This window comes from Sycon ciliatum, chromosome 4 (assembly GCF_964019385.1).
Source record: "Sycon ciliatum chromosome 4, ocSycCili1.1, whole genome shotgun sequence".
NCBI classification, from domain to species: Eukaryota; Metazoa; Porifera; class Calcarea; order Leucosolenida; family Sycettidae; genus Sycon; species Sycon ciliatum.
In genome coordinates, this window is record NC_088646.1 from 23708896 (window position 1) to 23728870 (window position 19975).

A 19975-nucleotide genomic window follows, 5' to 3' on the forward strand; every position below is an offset into this window, starting at 1 on the left:
TCGTGATATCTAGCCAAGGCCAAAACGTGTGTTTCCACTTGTAGTTCTACAGTCATGGTCCATGGTCAGCAATATACGATTTGTGGGCGTGGCCGTGACTGGCTGAGCCTGGCCCCAAACGTGGCCCAGCCCAGCTGTGCTGCAAAAATTGGGTCGCTGGAGCCGGTCCGGTTGGTCAAGTCATCACCCCGGACCAGGGAGTCGTAACATGCTTTACGACTCTCTGCCCGGACCAATCAAAAACTGCATCCGGTGTACCTCCCCAAAGTGCAACTGGAAACAAGCAGCCCAACGTGAAACCCACATGCAGCGTTTTAAGTTCCGCTTGTCCCATGCCGTCTCGCTAGACGCTACAACTCCCTGGTGTTCACAATGCAGGCAACCACCTATCAAGCCATGCGCTAGCTAGCTGCATCCACAGTTACGAGCAGTTCTGTGATGGTACATGTGATAAACGAAACAAATTTACAGCACTCGCACGAGGTTCACACCACTGAAACAACGGGCCGGGATTGTCAGGTCACAACGGGTGATCTGACCTACCGCCTACAATACTACTACGACAGGTAAGAAAATAGTTCACTGCGCCATGTGATAAGCGTATTGGTTTATTCTAATAAATACTTTGTAGTAGTCTCCATCGAGGAGCGAGTGGAAAAGAACAACAAAACAAAGAACAGCACAACGGAATCAGCATGCTCAATGTGTACTCATGCGTGCATGCCAAATACCAATGCATGACGTAAGCTAACGTAAACTGCGTACAATAAGACAGATGCACGCGGGTGGTTGCATATAGGATAGCGTACATAATAATACAACAGTACACTGCACTACCAGGGACAATACGTGTTCTCTTCTTGGCCATGCACATCCAGGCATACACTGCACCAACAACAACGTAAAACCGGCTGAATGAGCGGGAGATGTGTGTCATCCTGCTACTTGGAATAACAAGCATTATACAGACAAAAGGTGTACTAAAATTGTAAGAAACCTCTAACCTACACTGCAGAACCTGCACCTACAGTATAATAACAATAGAAAATGTGGAAAACGTACTCAAACAAAAACTGATCATTTGCAGGCCAAAAGGAGTTCTGCAAAGCAACTAAAAGACCGGAGTAGAAAAGAAAACGGACGGGGAAAGAGTCTCAAAACTAAAAGACCAGAGTAGAAAAGAAAACGGATGGGGAAAGAGTCTCAGACAGGACCATGATGGTCATGTAGCAACAGCTCATCCATATGTTTTGGATGGAGAAAAAACGGGTCAATCGTGCCCTCTTGCAATTACCGGCAACAATAATAATAAGCATGGGTGGCTTACATAGCATCAAGATCATCCGTATAACACACTGTCCACGCTAACCGATTTATCGAAAACGTACAAATACACGCACACACACGCACACACACACACACACACACACACACACACACACACACACACACACACACACACACACACACACACACACACACACACACACACACACACACACACACACATACACACACATACACACACATACACGACAAGTACATTGTACCTCACTAGACGTAAGCAACGAAGCACAGGGGAAAACGTGTCACACTCACCCAAAGACAATCAACTGTTCAGGATTCACTGGTGGCCGTGTGTACGTACTGGTAAGCAGCATGTAAAGTAAGCGGAGATAAGCTGATCTGCTATGCTGGATAATAAAAGGCAAAACCATAGCTGCTCACCAAACCAACACACCACAGGAAGCTCAATATTCAAGATCACCTACATAGGCATTAACAGGCAGGTGCTGCACTGGAAGACGATGTTGTGGATACCGTTACAACTGCCGCAGCTGCCGCCGTTGCTGCCATCGAATCTTCAGCACACACTGCCATTGGCTCTTCTGTGCTTGCTGCTGCTGGCGGCGCTGCTGCTGCTGCTGCTGCTGCTTGACTGGCTTCTTGCTCCAGCACACGTTCCTGATACTCTCTCATGAAGTTGTATTGCTGTAATTCACAGAGAAAAGAAAAGGCGTCAGTCATCCCAGTATTAACAGCAAACGCATAAAAAAGAATTCACAGCCGAAGGAAGCTGGATACACGAGGATCAGAGAACCTGAGATTAACAAGGTGTATGACAAACTACACATGTTCAACTGGGCACTGGTTATATAGATTCCACCTATGTGTTTCACTACGATGGTAGTTATGAATTCACTCCTCGAAACCCTACGTAGCAGATCTATACTGGTGCAATGGCACAGTTGACACCCAGCTCACGGTTTAAAAATGCGGTTTCAAAATGCGGGGAGCGCACTGCACCAGGTTCCATGTGTAGAATGGCATATTCTGCGAGGGGAGGATTCAAGATTTTAAATATCCGGTTCCCTGCCCAATGTGAATACTTGCCGCGAAAGACCAAAATAAATGCTACACGGGGCTTGACTGCAAAACGCCAAACTCTGAGGCACAGGTGCTTGACTGCGCATGCGTTGAGCAAGAACAAGAGTGACAGCTGGAATCACCTGACCCTGTTTGCATGCTGGGCATAGCTGAAAGCTCACAGTGGCGCTACATTCTTAACACAAGGAATCGTATCTCTCTCTCTCTCTCTCTCTCTCTCTCTCTCTCTCACACACACACACACACTCTCTCTCTCACACACACACACACACACACACACACACACACACACACACACACACACACAAACACACACACACACACACACACACACACACACACAAACACACAGCAACAGCAGCAGCAACAACAGCAGCTACACTGGACATGAATAACACCAAACACCCACAGTTGTACTCACTCTGACAGAACAGATTGCGCTTGGGCCATAGTAATTACGCACAATGTCGATAGCTGTATCCGCGCTTAGCTCACTGTTTAGGCGAAGAATCAGCAAAGCAGCCACTGCCGAGACACATTGTTCAAACACACATACAGCTCCAGTAAGAAAGAGTGCTGCAACATGAATGCATACATAATACAGTGGCTATCTCCTGGCCCCTATGCAACCCCTGCAGTGCTAAGGAAAAAAAGGAACTGACAATTCATAACATGACATGAATTTCTAGGTACTATACAGCCTATTCCAGTTATCATAGCAGTTTGACTTACTCACGCTAGAGCGTCCACATCCATGTAAGCAACTGAAGATGAACAGGGAAAACCAATGAACGAATTTCATCACAGGAGGTCTGATAATCTTCGAGGCACATGCTTACCACACCACCAACAGCACACCTACAGTCCATTTCAAAACTATAGACGCGTACCTAGGCAAAAACCGTTATGCCAGCATCTATACCACATAAAATCTGTGATCACTTTGTGCATAAATTTTTCCAAATTGGGCGTCTGTTATCCAATCGTTTAGAAACTATATGAGAGTACCGTATTTTTCCGGTCGACCTTTCACGACTAAAAATAGAAGGAGAAAGGGTGGGGGTCGACTTACAACCGGGATTCGACTTATAACCGGGAACTATCAGTATCTTACAAAAAATGACGTGCACTGCATGCACGAGAGCACCATGTGTACACATTTTTGCCAGTTTATTGGCTTTTTTAAAGGATTCGGAAGTTATACTCTCCAATAAGGAATGTTTACATGATTTGTTGATGTGTTAGTAGCAGGGAGTGGTAAGTAGTGCTTCGTTGGATGAAAACTTTAAAACGCAGAATTGAGACCTCCGGATATGGGGGTCGACCTATAACCGGGGTCGACTTACAACCGGTAAAATACGGTAATTGTGGAGCGGACCTGAGCAATATTCCGAAAACTATTCTCAAAAAGGTTCCAGCCAAATTTGAAATATTTCAAAAACACTGCGCGTCTATAGTTTTGAAATGGACTCTAAACAAACACGAGCATGGCCCTTACAAGTACACGAGGGATGCACCTAGGCTAGGAAGTAGGAACTCTTATGAGTGTGCTGTACGAGTACATATAATGTACATGTACAGCACGGGCAGAAATAGGTAGTATCAAGAAGTATAGTCAGCTGGAGTGTGTTTCCCATGACCAGGCTACATGTTCATCATACACAATTCAGGCTGCATACTGGACAGAAGATGGAAAAGAATGCTACAATCAAGCGGATGTTTCTTACTGCAAAACAGTTGATTTCCCTGCCAAGACGGCTTCCTGCAAGTCATCAAGGATCTTGTTGCATGCTGCCAAGTCCAGGTCTGCCGCAGGGTTGATCGGTGCATGGTGAACATTGATGCCGACTTCATCCAGCTCCCACATGAGATTGCGCACCTTCATTCTACACCAGTGCAGCCAGGATAACAGAACACCACAACACGTGGAAAATGCACACATAAAATAACACGCAGGTATAACTATTAAAGGCATCGGCAACAACAGTACAAACAGTTTGCCTCAACAAGGAAAACACAGACAAACAGACCGAGGGTGTACAGACCATGAGGTGGCATACTTACGCTCTCAGCTCACTGAATGGACACAATACAAATGACTCCTGGATGCCCATGTCACGCAAGTAATCTGTGAGGAGAAAAAAACAAGACAAGACAGTCAATGTTGCTGCCAGGAGTTCGGTGCAGGACAAGGCTGAAGCCCGAAATGACTGAATATAACAAAACAAAAAACAAAACACAGAAAAAGCTGTTTCTGCAGGGCTGCAGGAGTGCTGAAAAGAAACGCATGTGTTTGGTCGTGGGGCGCTGTGGGCCTACGGCAGATGCATACAAATAATCAGCCACCCCGAGTTCCATCTGCTTCGTAACAGCACGTGTCAGCACTCACCCGAGCTGTGCAGGCATTTGTCCACCAGTCACGTACTCTCAACCAGGAGGGACCCTCACAGCACACAGCATTCAGACAGTGGCTTTACTGATAACCAGTATGATGTAAGTCAAATCATGCACTTCTGTGGCTGCATACAGAAGCGTCGGGAATATACAAATGCCACACCAGCCTGACTTACCCACATCATATCGTAAGCTCCTCCGCAAACCACCATATACACAGCCTGGTTCAAAGGAACACAGAAAAGTGACCAGAAAACAGTGTGAAGTACAAAGAAGAGTCAGAATAAAAGGTAGAAAGAAAGAGTGATTGAGACAGTGAACACAGGCGAGGAACAAGACTTTGGAGAGAGTTGGTCAAACTCCAGGAGTCTTGCCAGCAAATACACTGAAGTAGGAACGTGCCTGGTATGAGTCCTGGTGGTGACAGTCATTCCTTTCCTCGGACTTTCCCCTTCCATAACTTCTTCAACCTTTTGTTTCCCTTTCTTCCAGCTGCAGTGTTGTCAAATTCCTGCCACACTATCCATTACAACAGAGCAGCTGTACCTAAAGGCTTGAGCTCACGCCTGTGCCTGAAACGCAGCTAGTCTTGGAAGACAATCAGGGAGAAGTCAGCTTTGAGCTGTGTCCCGTTTTGTGTGCACCACCGTCATTGCTTGTACGGCTTCAGCAATAAAACAATATGGGTGCAATGGGGTGCCGTAGTAATTGGCCTATCCAACAAGGAGAACAAATACACTCGCACATTAGCGAATGGACTGTCCATGCACCAGTACACAAAAGCTACATATCTACAGCAACGCAGTTGAACGCACACATACCTGGCAAGGAGGAAATGCCAACCGAATGCTCCTCATCCACCTTAACCCTGAAGAAATAGGTCCACACAAAACAGGGAAATAAACCCAAACACATTAAATCAGGAAAGCAAAAACTGCTGCTGAAGATTACAATAGACCTGGTCTAGTGCATGGAAGTATTGTCAATGTCATACAGGACTCTACTGAATAGTCCTTGTAGACAATATAATATATTGTATGTACTACTACCGTCACGCGTGATGCTCTCTTCAATGAGCCTTTTGCACACTGCGCAGATGTACAAATCCCGTAGATACGTACTAGGTCCACTGGGTATCAGTTGTGCTAAATACGCGCTGTGGACTTGATTTCGCAATGGTCTACCCGGAAGACCATTGAAACCTTTTTCAGCAGTGAACACAATTGGATTTCGTACAGCCAACCCCCCCCCCCCCCCCCCCCCAATAGGTTCTACGGGATTTCGTACACCTGTACAATATATATGCAAAAATCAAGCCATAATTGTTTGATCAGATCCAGATCCAGACCTACTGGATCCATCAAGAATCAATTGATCAACTTTTGTTCGCACTACTAGTGTTACCTTAATTGGTTAGATTGACAGCATGAAACAAGGTGGAGGCTGTCAATCTAACCAATTGCGTGAACTATAACAAGGTTTATCTAATACTGGTCTTGCAGACAAAAAGTCACTCCAGAGTTCATACTCATGACATTGTGACATCATATTCGCCATACATATCTTGACATCAATGGCGTGGTACATTTTGTGTCCATGTGCATGTGTACTACATGGCATACGTTGACAGTGGCGGAAAACTTCAACTCAGAGTTTCATCAGCTTTGCCACTTGGCCAATCACCAGTCGACTAATTATAGCTGTGTTGCAAGCTCCACTTAGAGTGTTGAGCACTCTCGCAAATCAAAGGCACCTTTGCTTCGTTTACAACACAACACACATGTGTACAATGGGTGTGTTCGATTACTGCCATGAATCGATTCATGAATGGAATCGGTCGTTCGATTTCATGTCATGAGCCCTGGAATCGGTTCGGACTCCGTTCACCCTATTCACATGGGGTGATGCGAATAGCCTGGGGCTATTCATGAATGGATTCAACATCGATTCGCGGGCACAATCGAACGCATTCAATGAGTGTTGCCTGCCAAACACATATAGACGTCTTGTGTTGGCCACACAAGAATCTGTTGGATTGGATCTGGATCCAGATTCGACCATTACAAATCGAATGGATCCTATGGCTATAGAACTGGATTCGACCAAATGATCACATCCTTATAGACCAAGCGTGTGCACAATGTCATGTTATCCATACACAGTTTTCTGGACGAAATGGGCGCTTTGTGCACCCAACACACAGTGCAACACCCATGGCGTCGTACAGGTTTGTTCACATTTGCACGCATATGTACTTCGACATTGAGCATCTGGTCATATGAATGCGTCGTGTGTGCATGGAATTTAGTGGCAGCAAGTTAGTTTGCACAATGGCCAATGGGCATACTTACAGTCACAAAAATAGTCCATATTCACACAATGTTTTAAAGCATGGACATTCAAGCAAAGCAATCGAGAATAGCACGCAGGGATGAATTTATCCGGTATCGCATCGCAGTTTGCTACGCAAAATCGATCTACTGCTACTCAAAAATCACAGTGACACGCAGAAAGCTGCGATACATACATGTACAGGCGATCCATGCTTTTCGTAGCTTACGCCACAATTGAGATTTTGCATAGCAAAAACTGCTATGCAAAAACGTGACAGTAAATTCATCCCTGGCACGCTAGCACAGCACAAGCAAAATGAGTATTCACAAAAAAAATGGTGCAAACCCTCATACACGTACACGTGGTACAGTCAATGAGTCATGGTTATGTACTCATGTGTGTGTACAAGCACGTGTCAACTAAATTGACCAAAGTATTAGCAAGAGTACGTATATATTATAACAAGGAACCGAGTGTATATAGAGATATATACACTCATACCTCTCTTATCCGGGCGCTTCGGGACCGGACACTGCCCGTAACTTCGAGGGTGCCCGTAACTCCGAATCATATACATCTTGATGGGGAAAAGGCCATCGATATGGCATATGACGTCAATATTTCTACGAAAAGTGACAAAAGAGTAGTAATATTTCCCCTGAAACTCGCCCAAATAGTGCCCGTAACTTCGAAGTCCGGATAACCGAGGTATGAGTGTACACCAGTATGAAAACCGAGGCGAAGCCGAGGTTTTTATATCTGGTGTATATATCTCGATATACACGATATATCTCTTAATTTGCTAAATGGAAGTTTCCGGAGGAGGAAACTGTAGTTATCACCAACCCTCACCGCGCCCAGCTCACGCCGCTACGGCGTGCGACCTGAGCTGGGCGCCCTGCCCAGTATGGAACTGTCCTCAAGCCAGTCACGTATTTGGCAGCCCAGTGAGCTGTCGACCGGATCGCAGCGTTTAGAAGCGCCAAATGCGGCAGGGCCAGTCTCAGGCTGGTCACGTAGGCGGCAGGCCGGCGGGCGACCGGCAAGGCTGCATTCGCATTTGGATCACCGAAGTGATACAGGTGCTTCGACGGCACTCCGTGGCGCATCAAGGAGGCATCTGGGGCCCAGGCAGCCCGCCCGTAAGCGCACCACCGTATCAGGTATGCGCAGGTGGAGCAGCAGAGCAAGATGTGTGCCGGACACTCACCATCATCCGGTCGACTGCATGGTTGTGCGACTTTACACAGCCGTCACTCATTACTTGCTATTGCTTGCAGAAGGCCAGAATTTTTTTGCTCTCGTTTGCTCTAAAGCTAGTTGGTTTACATGGTTTATACCCGTACCTGAGCATGGATCCTACTCAGCAGCGGATCGCTGGTATTCCTCGTTTGAGACCGCGGCGACGGCAGCGTCGGCCCTGACCAACAAGCCTCGGGCGATGAGCATGCCGGCCGAAAATGCAAGCATGGACACTGTCGTGTATGACCAGTTTAGTTGAGTTCCTTGGAGGCGCTATGATGCCGGCCGGCGCATGTGTTGGCGCACGGGAGACGATTAGGACAATACGGCGTGCGGAATACGTCGAGCTGGCCACAATGCTGCCTTCCTGTCCTGCCCACACGCAGCCAGCAGCCAAACGTGTTAGAATCGATCAATCCGATGGCAATCACTGAGTGGAATTGTCATTGGCGGCTCCTCTTCTGGCAAGAGAAAAACTGAATCTCTAATCTACTGGGTCGAGGCCTGGCAGACTTTCAGAACCATCGCGCCTTGCAACACGAGCTTACGCCCTCTGGGGCCCTAAGTAGTCCGATAAGAAATTCATACTGCACGGCGACAAAAGGGCAGTTGGAGCAGTCTGAAATCCGGGACTTGCCGAAATCCAACCGTGACGGAACTAGCCCACTTCAGCCCCGCATGGTAGCAGAACACAAGGCTTTATCTCGCTGACTACCCATATTACGGTCACGGACAACTCCGCTGCGGACGCTCTTTCACGCGGACGATTAGTCCATTTCCTCTCATCGGCTCCCTAATCCAGCTGCTGGACTCGGCTTAGTCCCGAACTCATGCTATGCGGGAGCAACTAATCATGGCAGCAAACCGGCTGAACTTCTTCTCAACCAATGCGTGCCTCCTTTTTCATTCGCTGTGTAGTCTATCTCTCTCAGCACACGTGGGTAAGCACGCAAGCACACACACACCCACGCACACGCATACATACATACATACATACATACATACATACATACATACATACATAGACACACACACATACTCTCTCTCTCTCTCTCTCTTTATCCTCCTCCATCCCTCACCCTGCTTCGCCTCTAAGTGCTGTCGCTCCCCTCCCCTTCCTACTCGTACTAGGCGGCATTACACCAAGTCTCAGCATATGGGGTCTACTTTGCTGTTTTGGGGCTTTGTTTGGACATGGCAAGCTGTTATCTTTTTCCTTGCGGCTGTCGTCGCTGTTGCCATTGTTGTTTAGATACCACGGCGAGCCGGCAGTACGTGCCGGTGTTGGCGGGCTGGCGACCTTGTTTTACTTTCAGTAATTAACACTTTACCCGAGGTGCGACGGATTAATCCGTCACGACCGCGCAGGGCATATTGCAGACACGCGTATGTGCGTTACACACACACACTCACACATTATGCGCACCCGGCGGGCAGGGCGATTGGCCCATGCTGCTTATTCAGTTGTACTAGCGGAGGCAGGGGCGATTCCCCTACGTAATCGCCCATGCGGCGGAATACCCGGCGGCCTGATACGGCGGCGTTGCGAGCAAATGCAGGGGTGGTTCCCTTTTGAGCTATGTTTGTGGCGGCGGCAGAGGCAGGGGCAGCGCCCCTAGCCCATGCGGCGGTTGACCCGGCGGCCCGACATGGCAGTTGGCCCAGCGGTCCGATATGGCAACTGACCCGGCGGTCTGATATGGCGGCGGCTGACCCAGCGGTCTGATATGGCGGCGGCTGACCCAGCGGTCTGATATGGCGGCTGACCCAGCGGTCTGATATGGCGGCTGACCCAGCGGTCTGATATGGCGGCTGACCCGGCGGTCTGATACGGCGGCTATGCGAGCAAATGCAGGGGCAGCGCCCCTTTGCGCGTGTTGTTTGCGGCGGCATTGGTCAAGGCAGGGGCAGCGCGCCTCGCCTGGGTGGCGTTATGCCCGGCGCTGCGGCTATGTTTGCAAAACGCAGGGGCCGCTCCCCTTTGAGCTTTGTATGTTCACAGCTATGTTTGCAAGATTCAGGGGCAGCTCCCCTTGGGGCCTGGTACAGTTATGTTTGCAAAAAGCAGGGGCAACTCCCCTCCGAGCCTTGTATGTAATCGTTTACAGCGATGCTTGCAGAAAGCAGGGGCAGCTCCCCTTAGTGTGTGGTATGTTTACAGCTATGTTTGCGAGGAAGAAACAAAACAAAAAAAGGGCTTGGAGCTGGGTATGTTTACGGCCACGTTTGCAAAATGCAGGGGTAGCTCTCCTTGGAGCTTTAGCTAGTTGACAGCTACGCGACAAAATGCAGGGACAGCTCCCCTTGGAGCTTTGGATGTTTACAGCTATGTTTGCAAAATGCAGGGGCAGCTCCCCTTGGAGCTTTTAAAACTAGTTTACAGCTGTGCGGACAAAATGCAGGGGCAGCACTCCTTGAAACTTTGGATGTTTACCACTATGTTGGCTAAATGCAGGGGCAGTTCCCCTTGGGGCTTGGATGTTTACAGCCAGGTTTGCAAAATGCAGGGGTAGCTCCCCTCAGAGCGTTGTAGGTTTACAGCTAGGTTTGCCAAATGCAGGGGCAGCTCCCCTTGGAACTTTGGATGTTTACAGCTATATTTGCAAATACAGGGGCAGCTCCCCTTGGAGCCTTCTAGTTCTACGTTTACAACTATGTTTGCAAAATGCAGGGGCAGCTCCCCTTTGAGCTTCGTAGGTTTACTGCTAGGTTTGCAAAACGCAGGGGTAGCTCCCCTTTGGAGCTTTGGATGTTTACAGCTATGCTTGCAAACTGCAGGGGCAGCTCCCCTGGGAGCTTTTGAAGTTGGATGTTTACAGGTGCGGTCGCAAAATGCAGGGGCAGCTCCCCTGGGAGCTTTGGATGTTTACAGCTATGTTTGCAAATGCAGGGTCAGCCCCCCTTGGAGCCTTGGATGCTTACAACTATGTGTGCAAAATGCAGGGACAGCTTCCCTTTGAGCTTTGTTGGTTTACAGCTAGGTTTGCAAAACGCAGGGGTAGCTCCCCTGAGCTTTGGATGTTTATAGCTATGCTTGCAAAATGCAGGGGCAGCTCCCCTTGGAAGTTTACAGCTATGTTTGCAAAATGCAGGGGCAGCTCCCCTGGGAGCATTGGATGTGTACAGCTATGTTTGCAAAATGCAGGGGCATTTCCCCTTGGAGCTTTGTATATTTACAGCTAGGCTTGCAAAATGCAGGGGCAGCTCTCCCTCGGAGCGTGGTTTGTTTGCAGCTGAGATGGGGAGTGCAACCGAAGATCTCCTTTCGAGCTTGCTTGTTCGCATTTGCTTGTTAGCACCGTAGCTCGGGCACCCAGCAGGTCCTGACTGGCCCTTAGCGCATACTCCCGGCCACATTTATTGCCTGTTGCAGGATAGGGGCCTCACCCCATATTTTTTTTGGACGATCGGCGGGCGGGAAGCCGTCATCGACCTATTAAAGAGGCAAAATACAAGAATAACTGAGAAACTAATAATTGTATACAACGCGCCAACCCTTTGGCTCTGTTGTCGGCTCTGCGGGGGGCACCCAGGCATCCCCCTCGTGCGAACACCACCCGTGGAAGCGGAAAAAGTTGTGACGGCGTATTCAGTAGTGCCCAGCACCAGCAGGACCTACCAATCAGGGGAAAGCCTAGCAGTCCTTCATGGCAATTCCCTTGGTAGACCCCCTCAAGCTGACACAGGATCTGGCCACCAGGAAGGGGCCTGGACGGCAGCTCTAGGTCACCGGAAGGTGGTCAGGGTTGACCCGCAAGAGATGCATGTGCGGTGGAGCCTTTGACTAAGCGGCCACCCCTTGGGGCCAGAGAAAGCGGTCTTGAGGGGCAGGTGGTCCTTAGTTGGAGGCTTGCACCGCAAACTATGAATGTGAGACCTTCCGTGCCCGGCGAAGGTGTCCATAGTACCAGGCGGGTAGCTAGTCACACTTGTATCCAACACGACAGCCCTTCGGCTGTTGTCTGCCCGGCTTGGGGCGCCCAGGTATCCCCCCGTGCGAACACTACCCGCGGAAGCTGACAAGTCGTCAGCGTATTCAGTAGTGCCCAGCACCAGCAGGAGCTACCAACCAGGGGAAAGCCTAGCAGTCCTTCATGGCAATGCCCTTGGTAGACGCCCTCAAGCTGACACAGGATCTGGCGGCCAGGAAGGTGCCCGGACGGCAGCTCCAGGCCGCCGGAAGGTGGTCAGGTTGACCCGCAAGAGATACATGTGCGGTTGAGCCTGTGGCTAACGACCACCCCTTGGGGCCAGAGAAAGCGGTCCTTAGTGGCAGGTGGTCCTTGGCTGCAGGCTTGCAGGGCACAACCATTATGAATGTGAGACCGTCCGTGCCCGGCGAAGTGGTCGGTAGTACCAGGCTGGTCGCTGGTCGCGGTGGTCTTTAGCTACTGGTTTCACTGTATACCGAATCAGGCATGCCATCACAGGTCTACAGCGAACAGCACAGAGATCGACGGGACCAAGAATAGGGGATAGCGTGCGGCGAGGCCACCCCCATTATTTTTGGGAGGCACGGCTTCATGTTAGAGCAGTAAATTGCAGTTAGGGACTCAGCTGAGTCAAGCTGGACTCAGCGTGTCAAGTTTGGCATAATACAATAAGCGCGCTATCCCCAAACAGTTGTGTGGTTATTGTGTGAGTGTATATGCAGGAGTCCGCGGTCACGTGAGGGGGGAGTGATAAATGGAAGTTTCCGGAGGAGGAAACTGTAGTTATCACCAACCCTCACCGCGCCCAGCTCACGCCGCTACGGCGTGCGACCTGAGCTGGGCGCCCTGCCCAGTATGGAACTGTCCTCAAGCCAGTCACGTATTTGGCAGCCCAGTGAGCTGTCGACCGGATCGCAGCGTTTAGAAGCGCCAAATGCGGCAGGGCCAGTCTCAGGCTGGTCACGTAGGCGGCAGGCCGGCGGGCGACCGGCAAGGCTGCATTCGCATTTGGATCACCGAAGTGATACAGGTGCTTCGACGGCACTCCGTGGCGCATCAAGGAGGCATCTGGGGCCCAGGCAGCCCGCCCGTAAGCGCACCACCGTATCAGGTATGCGCAGGTGGAGCAGCAGAGCAAGATGTGTGCCGGACACTCACCATCATCCGGTCGACTGCATGGTTGTGCGACTTTACACAGCCGTCACTCATTACTTGCTATTGCTTGCAGAAGGCCAGAATTTTTTTTTCTTTTTTCGCTCTTTCCCTTCTTCCAGGCACGGCTTCATGTTAGAGCAGTAAATTGCAGTTAGGGACTCAAGCTGGACTCAGCGTGTCAAGTTTGGCATAATACAATAAGCGCGCTATCCCCAAACAGTTGTGTGGTTATTGTGTGAGTGTATATGCAGGAGTCCGCGGTCACGTGAGGGGGGAGTGATAAATCCTATATATAGGATTTTGGTCATATTTTTCGACTCAAAATGGGTGTGGCATGAGAATAGCAAAACGTATGTGACCAATTCTTCCTTGCTAGGTCTTAGTAGATATCGAGAGTTGAATAAGATAATTTTTTCAAACACTAACATCTCAGGCTCATCTCCTTGCTCAATATTACTAAGGCCTGTGCCCTAGTTTCCGAATCCTATATATAGGATTTGAGATTTTATTGGACCTTGTTTTATCCTTACAACTGGTAGTTTCATGACGGCATGTGCGATATGTCATCATGAAACCACCCCGTGCCACACCTGCAATGTTCTTCTGCACATGCACTGCTTCAGTCCTTTCCATGAAAGCAGCTGAAAAATTATGCTCAAATTTCCAATTCTTGCTGAAAATGGGTATTCATCAGAAATATTATCGCCCTATGAATCTAAAATGTAAACAGTCATGCCTCAAACATATTTACAACTTCCATGAAAACCATTATGCCGTTATTATTGGTAGTGATGACCAATAACAACGGCATAAAAGGCACACATTTCCAAATCCTATATATAGGATTTTTGGCCAGCAAATTAAGAGATAATATATTTATACCTCTCCATATTCACCGTGTGTGACCTCGTGATGGCTTGTTCCTCGCTGACAACTACTGCTAATTTCCCTTAGGGGACATCCGCAAATATATAGATATTTATTTAGAAACGAAAACTAGTCGTTTAGGGGGGAGTGGGTTGAGCGCCTGTTCGTTTCTCGAAAAATATCGATGTACATTTTGCATGTGTGAGTATGTCCAGAAAAAGACCAAAAATATCGATACTATGTACCATTTGTATATGTTCGTTTCTCAGGGAGGGGGGGGGGGGTTGAAGAGAAACGACTAGTTTTAGTTTCTAAATAAATATCGGTATTTACGGAAGGCCCCTTAGCGGTGTACATGGAGATATATACACCACTAAGGGAGAGCATGCCTAAGACTGCAAGTGTATATGGAGTGAGGTATAAATCTCGATCATACCTCACTCCATATTAGGGGTGAAACAATTATACCGAGTACTCGAGTACTCGCTCGGTTTTTTTCAAAAATAATCGCACTCGGAATAAATCAGAGTACTCGTTCATACATGGTACATGCATTTACTACAGAAATCTGCAGTCTCAGGGCAGCAGTCGGCAGATGGTGATGTGCAGACTGTGTGGTGAACATTTGTTCACGAGTAGAGAGAGAGCCCAAATGACCCACCAACCATATACCCGAGAAAAATGACTGCTACTCGGTTCAATCAGGGTTGTATCATGTTATTTTAAAGCCCTTGGTGTGCAATTTTTAGGAGATGAAAAATACTTGAGTACTGTATAAGCAGAAATATTCGTCTGGAATTTAATTTCGTCTTTTTCGTCCAAGGAGCTTTTGGACTAAATTAAATGTAGGACGAATATCGATTTGTCCAGCGTTTCTATACACTCTTATGACCCATGGACGAAATTTTCATCCGGACGAACTACTCTTCTTTGGAGTTGGACGAAATTATTGACCGACGAAATTTTCTGCCTCTACAGTACTCGAATATTCAATCGGAGAAAATCAGAGTACTCGAACTCGGGATTTCAGTGCCAACTTTCACCCCTACTCCATATACACTTACAGTCTTAGGCATGCTCTCCCTTAGTGGTGTATATATCTCCATATACACCGCTAAGGGAAATTAGCAGTGGTCGTCAGCGAGGAACAAGCCATTAGGAGGTCGCACACGGTGAATATGGAGAGGTATAAATACAAGAGAGAGTTTGGAAGCTTTGTCACAACTCCGAGTTTCACGTATCTCTACGATCATCAGGCAACTGATGGATCCAAAACGGGCAGCCAGAACATAAGGGGGAGCAAGGTGGGAAATTCCGAGGGGTGTCATAGGCGACGAGGTATAAATATAATTATTATAACAAAGGGACCTCGTGTATATCCAGATATATACACCAGTTATAAAAACCTCGGCGAATTCGCCTCGGTTTTCATACTGGTGTATATATCTCTATATACACTCGGTTCCTTGTTATAATATACATATTTATACATGTACAGTAAAACCTGTAATGGTGACCACTCGGATATGGTGACCACTCGGATATGGTGACCACTCGGATATGGTGACCACTCGGATATGGTGACCACTCGGATATGGTGACCACTCGGATATGGTGACCACTCGGATATGGTGACCACTCGGATATGGTGACCACTCGGATATGGTGACCACTCGACCATGGTGACCACTCGGATATGGTGACCACTCGGATATGGTGACCACTCGGATATGGTGACCACTCGGATATGGTGACCACTCGGATATGGTGACCACTCGGATATGGTGACCACTCGGATATGGTGACCACTCGGATATGGTGACCACTCGGATATGGTGACCACTCGGATATGGTGACCACTCGGATATGGTGACCACTCGGATATGGTGACCACTCGACCATGGTGACCACTCGGATATGGTGACCACTCGGATATGGTGACCACTCGGATATGGTGACCACTCGGATATGGTGACCACTCGGATATGGTGACCACTCGGATATGGTGACCACTCGGATATGGTGACCACTCGGATATGGTGACCACTCGGATATGGTGACCACTCGGATATGGTGACCACTCGGATATGGTGACCACTCGGATATGGTGACCACTCGGATATGGTGACCACTCGGATATGGTGACCACTCGGATATGGTGACCACTTGGATATGGCGACCACTCGACCATGGCGACCACTTTTCCTTGTCACGGACGCATTCACATTCAAAACAGCTCGGATAAGGCGACCACTCGCTCAACGCGACCGACGACCACCCACCCGCGACCGCATTGCACAGTGCTAGTACATGTACATGTATGCATTGCATGGTGCAACATGCATGGTAGACCTACACATCATTGCAGGAAGTGTAGATGTGCATGGTGCATGCACGACGCTTGAGAGGTCTGAGGACCCCAGGCACATGAGTAGCGCTAGAGTAGCATAGGTGTGTACACTGTGATACACTGATTAAAATGATGTATCACATGTGGAAATGGTCACGTGACTCACTGAACCTGGATAAGACCACCTGGCCACGGCGACCACTTTTTCTCGTCCCTTGAGGGGTCACCTTAGACAGGTTTCACTGTACACCAGTATGAAAACCGAGGCGAAGTCGAGGTTTTTATACTGCATGAGAATCTGACAGTTTGGGTTCAAATCCCAACATTTGGCTTCAGATTTTTCTTTTTTCAGCTCTGATTTTTGTCTAAGTTGAGGAAAATGTTGTAAGTCCTCGGGCTTACCGTGTTTCCGCGCATATAAAGCCATGGCGTTGTATCCGAATATAAGGCCACCCTCACTTATAAAGCCATGGCGTTACAAGTGAACAAAATTCAATGTGGAGGAAATTGCATCTGGTGTTAAAGGGGAACTGTCACCAAAAATTTTCTTTGTCTTATCTTGTAGTTCTTTGGCTCCTGATCACGATGGTGTTATCCGTTTTTCTCTGCGATGGCTGGAAGTGGGTGAAAACTTGAAAAGAAGGTGCCCAAAATTGTCCCGAAGTACCGAGTGACGTCACGCCGGACTTGACCTCCACGCGTACATTCATCGTCAAAAACGAAGTCCAGCCCGTGTGCTCGTCGATTGAGCTAGCTGTTCCAATGTACGGTGCACGTGTGCCTTTTGAACTGTAACACAGATGGGTACGTCGTACCGAAGGAGAATGCCAAAGAGGCAGAGACCCACGTGCAGCTACACAGCCAAATCAAAATAAAAAGCAGCTGAGCTTTCACCTTTTTGACTTCTTCCGCGAAGATCTAAGTTTTATTTTGTGAGCACGGAAGTACGTCGTTGTTTTGAACTTTTCGTGTGAGGAACAACACGATGATGAGTGCGTATGCAGAAAACAATACTCCTCCGGCCGGCGATAACACCACCAACCCGAGCCCCAAAGGAACGCAATTTAGTTACGTGAAGGCGATTCATCTGGCGATGTTGCTGAAGATGCAGATGACGAACTCCGACGTCTTTCATTTCAGAGCCGGGTGGGCAACATCGCCACCTTCGATACAACGACATAATTTTCAAGTACGAGGTATGTGTGTCACACTAACAGCAAACAAACATCCTTCCACTCCTTCGTAATCACAAATAAAACAAAGAGCTGGAGCGTCGTGGAGGAAGTACCAGTGCGACAAACTGCAGTCGACTTTTGTTTATTTTGTCCCTTTTTGGCGTTCTCATTGTGTACAACAGTACACATCGAGTGTCCGAGTTCAGAAGGCAAGCGTGCACCGTACATCGAACAGTTGGCTCGATCGACGAGCACACGGGCTGGACTTCGTTTTTGACGATGAATGTACGCGTGGAGGTCAAGTCCGGCGTGACGTCACTCGGTACTTCGGGACAATTTTGGGCACCTTCTTTTCAAGTTTTCACCCACTTCCAGTCATCGCAGAGAAAAACGAATAACACCATCGTGATCAGGAGCCAAAGAACTACAAGATAAGACAAAGAAAAATTTTGGTGACAGTTCCCCTTTAAAGGTGAGTTCAATTCTTTCAGTGAACCTACAGTAGCCGTGATTCTCCCTGCATGTACCCATCCCCACTGTCACATGCAATACCGCCACCACACCTTCATACAAGTTTGTATGCCACCGTGTACACAATAGGTTCACAATTTGAAATTTTCAGGGAAAATTGAAAGTATTGTACATGGATGCTCGACATGAACGTGCAACGGCACCGTACGAGTACTCGAAGTTCATACTCTGCCGATTTTTTTGCATGTACGCGTCTCTCACTTTTAGCGCCATGGCGTTAAAACAGAGGCTATATTCTCCAAAAAATTGGTCCAAAACAGCGATGTTTCCGCTATAACGCCAGCTTTATATGCGCGGAAATACGGTACAAGGGCCTAGGCGCATGGTCAGACTGTGGCAAATTTTCGGTCCCTGACGAAAAAAGAAAAGCGTCCAGGATTCGAATTGCGATCACACTGCACATGTGGGGAGATTGAAAATTCAAACTTCATTTCGAGCGTCAAGTGGTAATCTCCACGAACCACGTCAAATTCCTTCACCTTGGGGATCGCCAACACCTTCAGTGCAATCCTTGCAACCATCCTTATGAGTTTTGTTGTTGTCTGTGGCCAATTAGCTCCTCGATATCGAGATTAAAAAATAAGTGAATATCAGCGTCAATGCCGTATCAGCGTCAAACTCCTGTTTGGAGCGGAAAAGCGTGGTCCGTTCTTGCTTTTTTTTGGAGCGTCAACTCCCGCTTTTGCCGCTCTGGCGGCAAGTTACTATGGAGATTCGGATTATAATCACAGGAATATTTCGTTTTTGCCGCAGTCTGACCAGGCCCTAAGTGGTCAATAGTAAGTGGTCAATATAAGCGGTCAATATAATATGCTGATATTTGACCGCTTAGAGATAACAAGTTTCTGTGGCGGTCAATAATAAGAGAGTGATAAATCTCGATATACACGAGGTCCCTTTGTTATAATATATTTATACCTCTCCATATTCACCGTGTGTGACCTCCTAATGGCTTGTTCCTCGCCGACAACTACATGTACTGCTCATTTCCGTTAGCGGTGTATATGGAGATATATACACCACTAAGGGAGAGCATGCCTAAGACTGTAAGTGTATATGGAGTGAGGTATAAATAAGCTTATTTTACTCTTCGTATTACTATTAGCAGGTACCTGATATGACATGTCCATACTCTGCTATTATCAGTTGATATGATCAACATGCAATATAGTTTATCGACTCTCAGTGACTCACCAGCCAACGGCTATTGGGGCTTGCTCCACGGGTCCGTCCAGCTCATCATCTGATGAATCTTCGTCACTCGAAACCAACTGCAGCCATCAAAACAGAGAGATTTCGGGACTTCGACATTGAGCACCAGATAGGTTCTGTCGGTTGACAAAGTTCCTTTCCTTACATATTTCACCATCTTTCGAGGGAAGAAAGCGAGTCCCTACAACTGATCTTGATGCCGAGGAAAATCGATTCTTCGAGGGCTTGATCCCACAGCAAACGTACGCCTACGGATACGCAAACTATTCTCCTAAAATATTTTTAGATGACCAGCGTGAGCTGAGAGAGCTTGAGAGCAACAATGGTGAGCACAGTTCTGCGCTACCACGTGGCGATCCTCCTCCAGCTAGCTACAAGTAGATTTGCGAAGCCGT

At 48.1% G+C, this 19975-nt stretch overlaps 1 protein-coding gene across 1 annotated transcript; it reads right to left on the reverse strand.

The window, feature by feature from the left end:
* Positions 1–912: 912 nt before the first annotated feature.
* On the reverse strand, positions 913–19969 carry LOC135815140 (cyclin-dependent kinase inhibitor 3-like). The gene is made up of 9 exons (XM_065328389.1): positions 19726–19969; positions 19563–19639; positions 5604–5650; positions 4959–5003; positions 4453–4516; positions 4116–4274; positions 3121–3152; positions 2810–2913; positions 913–1992 (listed from the first exon to the last, which is right to left on the reverse strand). Exons 1-9 carry the CDS (start codon positions 19735–19737, stop codon positions 1780–1782), a joined length of 753 nt encoding a protein of 250 aa, XP_065184461.1. The 5' UTR covers positions 19738–19969; the 3' UTR covers positions 913–1779.
* Between the last annotated feature and the right edge of the window lie 6 nt (positions 19970–19975).